Genomic DNA, 12664 nt, shown 5'->3' with positions numbered 1-12664 from the left:
AACTGCGCTTTCTATTTATGTAACTTGTGTTGTTGTTTTTTATTTCACTACTGTACTCTGTAAATGAAGCTTTCTTGAAAAAAAAATCTGTATAATCGATGTTATTGTTTTGTTTGTTTCATTGGGGTTTTGATTTAGTTCTGCTGTTTAAAAGGCCGATGTTAACCCCAATATAGCAGAGGGGAGGACTGTTGAGGAAGACTGGTCAGCATTTAAGAATTGTTTGCTGAATTCGATCGAGAGGAACATTCCGTCAAAGTATGTCAGCGGCCGTGATAAGTTGCCCTGGTTATCGCCGTATTTACGTCGCCTAGTTCGCCGGAAACACCGCCTGCACGCAAAATTCAAAAGTACAGGCAGTGCGAGGCTTCGCCACAAATGGCGCATGGTGAGAAGGAAATTGAACTCGTGTCTCCGTGTTGCACGTAACAACTATATTCATATTCATAGCGTTATCGGGGATGTCAAATCAAATCCCAAGTCGTTTTGGAAATTCATTGCTTCTCAACGTAAGGACAGCCAGTCTATGCCACCTCTTCAATCACAGAATGGCCATCTCGCTGAATCTGACCCTGAGAAGGCTTCGACTCTAAACCAGCAATTTTGTGATAATTTCTCATCTGTGGACACTGTATCAATCCCGCTTTTAAAACGAAAGTTCTCCAATATGCCTAACATCCAAATCACTGAGGGTGGGGTCTTCAAATTACTTGCTAGCCTTAAGCCATCTAAGGCTGCTGGTCCCGATGGCCTACACCCCATAGTCCTTAAGGAACTGGCACCAGTCATCTCACCAACCTTGGTGTTCATTTTTCAGAAGTCTCTCGACAATGGTTCTTTGCCTAATGACTGGTGCAACGCAAACGTCTGCCCGCTCTTTAAAAAGGGCGACAGATCTCTTGCAATTAATTATCGACCTATCTCGCTGACCAGCATAGTCTGCAAAATTCTCGAACACATCATCTGCTCCAACACCATGGCTCACATAGACGCCAACAATATATTGTCTGATCGCCAACATGCATTCAGGAAATCACACAGTTGTACGACACAGTTATGCCATGTGATTAATGACTGGGCGTTTAATATAGATCGTGGGTTTCAAACGGATGCCTTTATAATTGATTTTGCCAAGGCTTTTGACAAAGTGCCGCACGAGAGACTCAAGTCGAAATTGTTTAGCTACGGCATCAGCGGGCGTACCCTTTCATGGATAGACTCCTTCCTCTGTCAACGAAGACAGCGAGTGGTCGTCAATGGGTCTGTTTCTGAATGGTCATGTGTTACATCTGGTGTACCCCAGGGAACAGTCCTAGGGCCCATTCTCCTCAATCTGTTCATTAATGATATCGTGGAGGTTGTAAGCCCAGGTACAGAGATTCGTCTCTTCGCCGATGATTGCATCTGCTACAGGAAAGTGAGCTCCTTAGTAGACAGCGAGATCTTGCAGCAAGACATCGATCGGCTGGCTGTGTGGGCTGATACCTGGTTGATGGACTTTTCCCCGTCGAAATGTAAAACCATGCGGGTCTCCACAAAGACACGTAACAACAGCCCGCACCTGTACCACCTCAAGGGTGCGGCCCTTGATTCTGTAAAGGAAGTAAAGTATTTAGGCATAACCATCACTCACAATCTTCGCTGGAATAAGCACGTCGCTGACGTCACCCGTAAGGCCAATCAAATCTTGGGCTTGCTGAGGAGAAACCTGTATTTCTGCGATCAAAATACTAAGGAGGCAGCTTATGTAGGCCTTGTACGACCCATCCTGGAGTACGCCAGCGCCATCTGGGACCCTCCAACTCAAAACCTAATCCAGGAACTCGAGAAAGTCCTGCGTCGGGCTGTGCGGTTTGTTACATCAGATTATTTTAATTATGAAGAGGGAACAATTACACGTCACCTATGAAACTGGGCTGGAAACCCCTTAGAGACCGCAGAGATGCAGCCACCTTATGTCTTTTCAACCAAGGACTTAACCAACTGGCGAACATTCCAACAAAGAATCTATCCCAACCCTCAAGACATGCATAATAAACACTTTAACGTTCCTTTTGCTAAAACCAATATTTTCAAATTTAGTTTCTTGCCTAGAGCAATTAGGCTGTGGAATAGATTACCTTCTTTTGCAGTAAATTCTAATTTAGACATCGCGGCTTTCGAGGTCCCAGTCAAGGAAATATAATTCTCATGCGCTGTGCATATATATACAAACTTGTAGGTTGCACTTATCATTGAAGTGAAGTGAAGTGAAGAACACTTCGGAAAACTTACTTAATACCCAAAAGCAAGATTCAACCCACTGTATGATGAGCTTGGAGAACTGGAGAAGTGGAGACCTGGAATGTAAACTGGCCACTTAGCTTGTGAGGTTTGTAATGGCATGCATGCAGATGGAATTTCCATTTTGGTCAATAGCAGGGCGGCACTTTAAGGATAGTTGTATATTCCTTTAATATTAAGAAAAACGTACCCTCTCTGCAACCAGCTCTGTTTAACGAGAAAAATCGTCCGACACTCGATAGTAAAACGGATGAAGTTGGATGGATCGATCGGCTTCGTCCAGTGATATTCGCATTGAAATTGCATGCGGTTGCATGAGAGAGAGGAGAGGAAATGTTCTGCGACTGTAGTAGGTTTGGATTTGGTGTTAGCGTTATCTAAAGTGCAGAGAAACTAAACGACGTTTAAAAGACCGTTTTAATGAACACCGCCGCACTTTAGATAACGCTAACACCAAATCCGAACCTACTACAGTCACAGAACATCAGTTCCTCTCCTCTCCGCACAACATCTCCAAGGACATGCAATTAATTCCTATCGAAAAAATATTTTCTAACAGAGACTCGATTCGTAAGGCCAGGGAAGTTTTTTTTTATTTTAAAAGGCAGGACAATTGATCCCAACGGTCTTAATATCCGGGAAGAAACGTATTAGATTTCAGTTTATTATTTTAGTGATTTCCGTTATTTTTCCGTGACTCTTAGTATTTTAATTCAAAATTCGTTGTAACTGCTATGTTTTATCACATTTTTCCCAGTATTACGTCAGCATCCATTTACTATATATATATGTACATAGAAGCAATTCAATGTAAAACTCTCATTGTACCTGAAGAAGGCTGGTTTGGCCATGCAGCCGAAATATAGTACACCACTAAAATCAAATCTACGTTGTATCGGCTCTTGCTTAAAATATTTATTTTCTCTACATTAATGGATGGAGGATACCATTTTTGGTTCACTTCAAAGATTGGTATAGGTAAATTTAGGACCTCCGAACACTGAACCAGTTGGTTGTCTTCGTTGATTTGAAACCGAGCTCTGGGCCAAGCAGCCCTCAGTTGCTTCTCCGCCGAGTTGGCCGAGAAAAGCCCTGGGAACGAGGTTGAGAAATATGAAATAATATATTTAAGCACGAAAGTTTGGTTTTATCAAGAGTTTACCATCGTAAAAGGAAATTAATGAGCTAGCAAAACGTCAGCTAGACTGCAAAACAGTCGTTTTCTTCCATTTTCGGAAGGCGCGAAGCGCCGTATGCGTGATCCTCGCGTGTGAAGCGCGCGAGCCTCGCAAGCCCGTCAATTTACCTTTATATATCAACTCTTCTGATAAATCCAAATTTGCTTGTTTCACTCCCCACCCACGCATGCGCAGCACCAAAGTTTCTTTACGAACTAATCTCTTCATCGAGTGCAAACACGAGTAATTTTTTTCAAAAGCGAACAAAATGGCACGAGCCCGTAGGGCGAGTGCCATTTGTAATCTTTGAAAAAAATTTCAAGCGCTTATTTATTCCAAATGGGCCACTGTCTAAAATACCATAATTCTATTTGTTTGTGCCTCCAAATTTTGCATAAGCATCGTTTTTGTTTTCTCTTTGGACCATCTAAGTCCCAAGAGAAACCGGAAATAATGCTTATGCAAAATTTGGAGGGACGACTGAAAGAGTATTATGGTATTTTCCAAAGTAGCCTATTGCACTAGAAAAATTATGTGATTACTTATTAATAACATACGCGAAAATTTCGAGCAACGAGCAACGAGCAACGTACTCGTATCACGCAACCACACAAAGATTGCGCCATCCAAGGCTCTCATTTGATTGGCCTCGATATATCCCTCGATATATCCCTGGGTGAGGAGGTGCGGCGCAGCCCCTCATACCCTGACCCTGTTCAAGACAAAAATCGCTGATTTTCCTACTCTGTTTAAGACAGAATTCCGATTTTTGATACCCTGTTTTAAGACATTTAACCCAGTTTAAGACAAAAAATGATAAATTCGATACCCTGTTCAAGACAAAAATCCCGAAAAACATACCCAGGCTGGCCGCACGTCCCCATTAAGCCCTTATAAGAGAGTACCCCCCCCCCCTCCCCTCGGGCATAAAACACCCAGTTACATACAAATCAAAACTTCATATACATTATTACTTTCCATGGAACCCCTTCCATGCATGAATGGGCTCTCTCCATTTCATTCTCCCTTCGCTCCCCTCTATTTCATGACTTTGAGTAGCTTCATCAAAACTTTAAGTATAGGAAATCGTATGAACGCGATTGCATTTCGTGATTTATGGCCACGAGTGATGTTTTGAAAGTTCTCACGAGTGATGTTTTGAAAGTTCTCAATTTGCACGAGCCGTAGGCGAGTGCAATTTGAGAACTTTCAAAACATTGCATTGCACGAGCAGGTTCATACGATTTTTTATTTATTTCATTCTCAACAAAATTACTCAAACGCGCTACTTTGTTCGTGCTCGTATTCTTCCAGTTTTGGGTATAAACACTCAAACCACACTAAACTGTCTAATTTCAAAATTTAAGCTTTGTTGTCCCCACTTCGCAAATATCTGCATCGGCTCAGTTCATCAAAAGGATGTTCAGCAGCTCCAGGCTCTTCCTCCTTCACCTCAGAACTCGACATATGCTCACTACTAGTTGTATTTTGGCTGATACACGTCTGAGATCTGAACGGAACATCAGGATGGCTTTCCTTGACGCTAAGACCCTTCAACAACATTGGATCAACAGGAAGTGACGAACTCCTTGTCCTTTTTACGGGTAATTTGAGGTTGAAATTGTCATTGTCCGGTCTCTTAGGTGATTCGATTTCCATGAAAACAGTAAAATGGCTTGATGAGAGGTCTGTATCCTCGATATCATCCTTAAGCTTGCTATTGTTCTGTTCGCCAGATTTTTCCGGATGATCGATATTATGCCCATTGTTAGTTTTGTTGTGAGAATCTTTATCTTCGGCTTCTTTAGCGTCTGATGTCTTGGGAGATCGGCGATACAATTGTGGACTTTTCTTCCGAACGTTTAACAAATTATCTGAACGTGACGACGAAGTTGGAAGGTCATGAATCGACAGCCTGTAACCATTTTTATTCTTCTGCAAGTTCGTTCCTCGTGAACGTTGTTTTAGAGAACTCGTCGGGTTGGATAACGGAGACGCTTCAGTCTGTGGTCCGCTGGTAAAGGCTTCCTTCGACGGCGAGGATGATACATATGCTTTAGGAAATGTTCCTGTGTCTTTCGGGTTTCCGGAGAGAAAGGTCGGACGATGGGGTACGGAATGTCGCCGAGTTCGGGCCTCATAACTGATGGGAACTTGTAAATGATCGGAACGGGCGACAGAAATGGTTGGAAGGGAAGCGTTGTTCTCGAATTTCCTTCTCCCTTCTGGGGTTAATGCTTTTCTACTGCCATTCAACTGTAGGAGTGATGATTCTCCTGTATGACCTGTATACGTAGATGTATCGCTTTTCCTTCTCGTGAGACTGTCTTCTTCCTCCGACCTTAGTTGAGCTTGTATTTTGTCCTTTGCCAAGTTTCTCATGGAGTTTCTTGCTTTTTCTTGCATGCTATGTATCTCGGCCAAACGGGTGGCATATTCTTTGTCGAATTTTTGGAACGTTTGTCTCAACTGGTTGCTATCACGTGATACAAGGTCGCGAATTCTTTTGTTAAATTCGAACTTGGACACCGTTCTCCTGTTTTGTGCCATAAGTTCCTCTGTTTAGAAGTTTAACAACGTGGCTAATCTCAGAAAAGCAGATTATTCGCAATAATTTATATGCTCTCTGTTTGTGTTCGCGTCTTTCAACCAGAATTATAATTAGCCTCTCCTCGAGCCCTTTTGATTACAATGATCATAAAACTTGTTGTGAAAAAGAGGTCCAAAAATAAACAAATCCGACACTTATGTCACTGAATTTAATTAACTTATTCGGTAATGAGCAGATCTTGGCTGATTCACGTAATCAGCTCAGCAAACACAAATTCCCATAATCAAACAGATCACTCACTTTGAGGTTTCTTAAGAGTAATGTTGGTGACTGTTTTTTTTGCAAAGTAAACACCGCCATCCGCTTTGATTCTCCCCGCTAATTTCTTTGCTGATTCTTTCTTTGCGAAATCTATATACATTTCCCGAGCTAGCGAGTACCGCAACAAAACAATTCATGATAGGGAATGTATGGAATAACATATTGTGAAAATTTCTGTGAGAGAAGAATAAATGAGTCGCCGGTTCCCAGGCCCCTTTCCCCTTATTTGCAAAGACTTTTGGGACCGCCCGGGGGGCAAACAAACTCACTAAAAATTTGAATCCTTCGAATTTAAGAAGTAGTCATGGGTGTGCGTCAACAATGACGGTCGATACAGTGTCGATATTCAGAACGACAGATCAAACAAGTAATGTCTTGAGGTTTTACTCTCCTCGATCCAATAAAGCTTAAGACTTGAAATGGCAGCTTTAGAGAAACAGCTACAAAGAACAAACTTGAAAGTCACCAAAAGCACTAAAGTTTGCTCTAATCATTTCGCCGTTGGATACCGTTGTGATGCTTGCGAAAAGCCTATTTTGTATGTGAAAGGTCAAGTTATCCAGACAAGGGCAACAATGTGAAATCGTATGCTTGAGTGCCGGCTAAAGAAAAGCTAGGAAAGAGTGTTAACACTGAATAATCTGTTCTATGTATACAGAAAACCGATTCAAACCAACCCGCTGCTTGCGGAAACTCCTGAAAAAAATAAAAACCACCTCTTCCGAGCGTCAATAGGGTCGATTCACTAAATTCGTCTGGAATTCAACTCGCGGTTATATCGAACTCAAACCATCAGCTACTTGTAATCAAGAATATACATGTAAAGGCTTATTCTGAAAATGTGACAACCATGAAAACGGAAATGAAACCGTCTTCAACTGTAACTGCCAAAAAGCAAATGGCGTCACAAACAGTCTTTGAAACGAAAATCAAAACTGATCAGAAACTATTCTATTCCTTTCTTCAAACCGATCTATTGCTAATAAACGCTATACACAACTGAAAATAAATTGTTTTGAACCATTATAACAAGAATTGTGATTCCGTGGTCTAGAGTACAGATGCACGGCTGACGCCACTCAAAGGTTTTGCGAAAATGTTAGCCGAATGAGTGAGGAAATAAAGAATTGTGATCTGTTCTGTTGTAAAGCACTTAGGAAGCAGATAAAGCACTCAAAAAGTAGGGAAAACACTCGACTACGTCTCGTTTCCCTTGCACTTCCTGCGTGCGGAACAGATCACAATCGAGGTATTTTTTGTATCTGTTAATGGTTTCTTCGTCAATAAATCGCTCAACTGCCATTGTGACAGTTTATATTATCGCACGCGAAGAAATCATTCTGGAAGATATAACGTCATCTTTGACCAATCAGAAAGTGAGCATTTCTCCATGTCACCTTAACTTTAAGAATCTGGTATGGTTCTCATTACTGACACTACACGAGCGTTTCAATCAATCCTTTTTTCGGCGGTGGATGTTTAAAGAAACTGCTCTGACATATTTTAGCCAAGCTTACGCCAAAAAAGGACATTTCCTTAGAGACTATAGAGCGAATTTGGAGTTTGGATGATAATGATGATGATGTTGATGATGATGACTATGTTGATGATGATGATGACGTTGTTGATGACGTTAATGATGATGATAATGATGATGTTGATGATGATAATAAAAACTTTACATGAAATTGATTTCAACATAGTGCGAGAGGATCAGATGCAGTATTTGAATCTTCACTGAAGCAAGAAAAAAAAATTTAATTTAATGCTGGGTAACCCTGCGATGGACTAGCATCCCATCCAGGGGGGAGTAGAAATACTCCTAGTCGCTTCATGCTACAGTAACCGGAGATAAGCGCCGGCCTGATGGGCCTTCTAGGCTCGTAGCAGACTTTACCTTTACCTTACAAAAGGCTAACGAGTAAGATTTGCAAAAAAGGTAGTTGTTTTTGTTATTTTTTGTTTTCAGAAAAAAAAAAAGCGTTTTTACTTTTGTTATTTTTTTGTTTCTTTTCTTCTTTTCATAAATAACAACTTGAAGACTTAGACTTCACTGTGGTGTCACATTAAAACGATTTTTTTTTAACGGTATCTTTAAGCCCAGTTTTCATTTGTCAGGAAAATCTCAGATGATCGGGGATTTCGCAGACCGTCCCAGATTTTGCCGACTAATGAAAACCATAAATCGTAGACATCCCCAATAATCTGGGATGGTCGGGAACGAATCGGGAAAATAGGAAGCGTTTCTATTTTCCCGACGTGTTCCGATCATTCCCGACATTTGTACTTTCGGGGACGTCGACGATGGTTTTTAGCTCGTTACCAATCCTCTAAATCACGTGTTTCAATTTTTGGCGCACTTTCCATTTTCCGCCAAAGTCACTATCGGGAGAATATTCTAGAACAAGCGTCTGGCGGTTTTCCGATATGTCGGCAAAATCTGAGACGGTCGGAAAACTGTGAAATTCCCGATCGTCTGGGATTTTCCCGACATATGAAAACTGGGCTTTAGAAAGCAATATAACCCATATCGATAACATGTGTGAATTTCATGTAATTTATGTCGGCGATCCCGAAAACCGTAATATTGGCGCACAATTGTCCCCAAGTAATTGCTAAAATGCAGATTTAAATATGAATGGCCTACTGAGAAATATATTGTTGTTATGCGGCCTTCATAAAACAAAACAAAAAAAAATGAATTTTTCCAACCAGTAGCAGGTGGCTCATTCAACAGGCGCAAGACATGTTACATCCTCATTACATCGCTAGGCAACGGAAGCAAACACATCAAAGCCAGAAATCTTGCAAGTAACAAAATTACGCTTTCACTTAAATTTTATGCCTTAGATCCGGGGTGATTTTGAGAGCCAGCACATGGAACGTCCTCGAGATATAGATATAAAAAAGATAATCGAATGTTTAACGTGAGATTGTCACATTGTTATTGTTACCCGTGACATATTGATGCTATTGTCAAACAATTCTGATTGAACCAAATGAGCTAAGTTCTCGCTGACAGCAACAAGATTGACCATGTCGTCTGATAAAAACAACAAGGCAGAGAAGCCAGTGGGAGCTGCAGGAAAACGAATTTCTGCTCTAAATGTCCACGAGGGACACATCCTACAACGAAGAATACAAACATATAAAAAGATTCACGACAAGGAAATTGCTGAGGTCTTCAACAAAGTCGAAGAAATCCGGGAATCTATGAGAGCTCTCTCTACGGATCCTTTGTACGGAACGCACGCCTTGGCGCGGGAAGTCAATGCTCCTGGAAGCAAATCTAGAGCCCCGGCCTTGGATCAGAGACAAGATTCCAAACTAAAACGTACTTTGGGTTTTCCAGAGAAGATAGGTGAATCAGATAACGGTGGTGTTTCAGCGAAAAACATATCATTTCCACCGCTTCAAGGTGAACGCGATGCTGCAGACATAGATCTTGTTGTCAAATCAGGCGGGAGAGGGTTAATCAAAGATGCAAGAAAGTCGAAGTCCCTTGATTCTCATGATTATCACGAAGACAATGAAGTCGAAAAAGAAAAAAGCGACATGAGAGGACAAAGACATAGAAAGCTCGAAAGGTGCAAAACTGCTCCAGTAACAAGGCTGCAGCCATTGTGGAAAACAACACCAGAAATGTTGACGAAGAAAATCTATCTACCACCAAGCTCAAATCGATTAAACTTCAAAGAATCGTTTAAAAGAGCACATAATTCGCCGCGTTTTGGAAACAACGGTCCGTGGAGGAACTCGCCAGAGGTACATCGCACTCAGACAGGTGCAGTTTCGTTGCTTCATCAACGTACAGCAAGTCTTGATTCCTGCGAAGATACGGTCAACGCGAAGTCAGCATCGCAATCTGGATCTGAATCCAAGAGTGCTCTTCTGGTTAACCGTGGTCTTACCAGCGCTAAAGATGATTTAAAACAACATGGCTATGTGAAACGACTCGAAAGGAGGTCATCTAGTAGCGAAATTTCAAAGTCTTTTCAAAATTCCAAACAATATCCTCCTAATTCGGATAAAGGGAGTGATGAACCTGAGCAAAAAAGCATCAGCGACTTAAAAAATTGTCGTTATTTGAGGTTCACAAGCCAAACACAGGAAAGCAATCAAATTTAAGAGCTTCCTACATTAACTGGAAAAAAATATGGTATGCACACCGTGTTAAATAAGTTTAAATAAACAGGAAAAAATTAGCGTAATATATTTTATGGATCACCCACCCAGCTTTGTCGGACCGAATGAAATTAATCAGTTAGTCATTTTATCTAAGGAGACCATATTACGAAATAATCCATGCTTTCAATGCAACTGAAACTACGTAGCCAAAAAATATGTAAAACAAAACATTCAGGTTCTACTGAATACTAATTGAAGCTCATTTGTTTGTTCAGTATTTCATGAAGGCACGTACCAAAGACTTTTCCTTAGCAGGATATAAATATGCATATATGCAACAAATTCAATTTTACTATCAAGCTAAAAACAGATCCGGGATGTTTATATCACTCAAAATTCTCGACGAGTTAAAACATAATAGGATGGAAAACACATATTAAAGTCATTCATCGTAACAAAGGAGCGGTAATATTGCGCTTTACGTAGCCTTATTTAAAACTTAATAGCGAATATTATTATATGGACGGGAGTGTTTTACCGGAAACTAAAACATTTGTACATCCGGGAACCGAGTGACGTATTTTTTGTATGTAACAGGAGTCGTCATAAGTTGCATTGAGCAATGGTTGTCACGATTCCCGCCTTTTTTGTTGGTATTAAAACCAAGTATTTGTATTTTAAGCCTGTTTTTAAATCTCTATTATGTATATTAAAGTGTCATGGATTGTGGTAAAAAAAAATGGAATGCGATGTCAAACAAAATAATGGCCAAATTTTCTTCAAAACGGCTATTTTAGCTCACCGTTCTTAAGTGTTAAAGTTTGGTTACGCGTAGCAAAGATTAAAATGAGTGCCAATTTGAAAGCATCGGGCCGACGTTTTCAAGTACTCCCTTGCATCTTCGATAAATTCAGTGTGGCTCATTTTTCTTTTAAAATTTGATCGATTTTTATCTGACTGCGGTGATCCAGAAGCAATTTAAGAATGGAAGTCACTGAAAATCGGTTTAGCAAGTTTATGGTCAAAATAAAAGGGATAATTCCCATGATTCTACCCCTTTAATTGTCCATAAAATAAAAAGAAAATTACACTTTAGCTCGAAGATATGAATTTTATGTTTGAGTGGCAAGAACAATATCCTACTAGTAGGCGCAGCGAACAAGTGAGATACTGTTCTTGCCACGAAAGCATAAAATTCGTATCTTCTCGTCACCGTGTAATATCCTTGTAATAACGTGCAACTCTTTCCCTTGGAACAAAGCTGAGGATTTTAGTACATCAATTTTGTGTCCAAATATGGACAAAAATAAGATCGATGCTGCACGCGCGGGAAAATGCACGAACTACGTTACATCCAAATAAGGAAACTTTTGAACCCCAAAAGCCCCAGATTTGAACGCTTCAAGAACATGACCTTCTGCCTCTATTTACGCCAAAAAATCAACATACCATAATTACGCTGACGACCACTCCCCCTGGGGATTTCAGGGCAAAATGAAGCACATCAAGAACAGAATAACTTTCACCATAGTTAGTAGAGGTCTAACTTGCCGCAGGCGAACCAGTTGGGAATTCACATTTGAACCAGGTACTACAAGGAATATATTGGGTTCCTTCGACTGCTACAAAGTGAAGGAATATCGTCTTTTCATTTTCAAGTCATTCATCGTAAAGGAGCAGTAAAATTGCGCTCTACGTAGCCTTATTTAAAACTTAATAGCGAATATTATTATATGGAGGGCAATGTTGGTGAGTCGAGAATAAATTTAACGTCAGATTGTCACATTGTTATTGTTACCCGTGACATATTGTTCCTATTGCATGTTAAACAAATCTAATTAAGCCAAATGAGCTAAGTTCTCTAATCGTGAAAAGATACTTGGCAGTATAAATGTGTTGGTGCCGAGACAAGTTAAAGCCGTAGGAAAGCAGCCAACTTCCGGTTGCCGTCCGTGGCGAAAAGAGGCTTGCAGCTACGTAGGCTACAACCCTGAGGATTCAGGCCTCCACTACTTTACTAAACAACTCATGGCAATTCTCACATTGTATGTGTACGTCCATGACCCCTGAAACAGCCTCCACCGAAGAGTACAATCTGGTGTTAATAAAATTTGTTGGTGTCACTCTTTTAAAAGGTACAAAGCTTAAAGAGTTGACGTATATATCACACTTTCGCCCCTGCAAACAGGCTACTAAGTAAATC

General features: G+C 40.7%; 2 protein-coding genes across 2 annotated transcripts; one reads left to right on the top strand and one right to left on the bottom strand.

Moving 5' to 3' along the window:
- Positions 1-4381: 4381 nt before the first annotated feature.
- Positions 4382-6189, bottom strand: LOC138003624 (uncharacterized). The gene has a single exon (XM_068849801.1). It carries the CDS (start codon positions 6009-6011, stop codon positions 4824-4826), a length of 1188 nt encoding a protein of 395 aa, XP_068705902.1. The 5' UTR covers positions 6012-6189; the 3' UTR covers positions 4382-4823.
- A 2594-nt stretch (positions 6190-8783) lies between these two features.
- Positions 8784-11201, top strand: LOC138003626 (uncharacterized). Its single transcript, XM_068849803.1, has one exon. The coding sequence runs from the start codon at positions 9370-9372 to the stop codon at positions 10459-10461; it is 1092 nt and encodes a 363-aa protein (XP_068705904.1). The 5' UTR covers positions 8784-9369; the 3' UTR covers positions 10462-11201.
- Positions 11202-12664: the final 1463 nt, after the last annotated feature.

This window comes from Montipora foliosa, chromosome 5 (assembly GCF_036669935.1).
Source record: "Montipora foliosa isolate CH-2021 chromosome 5, ASM3666993v2, whole genome shotgun sequence".
NCBI classification, from domain to species: domain Eukaryota; kingdom Metazoa; phylum Cnidaria; class Anthozoa; order Scleractinia; family Acroporidae; genus Montipora; species Montipora foliosa.
Note: the sequence above shows the minus strand (reverse complement) of the source record. Positions and strands in the feature narration are given on the sequence as shown.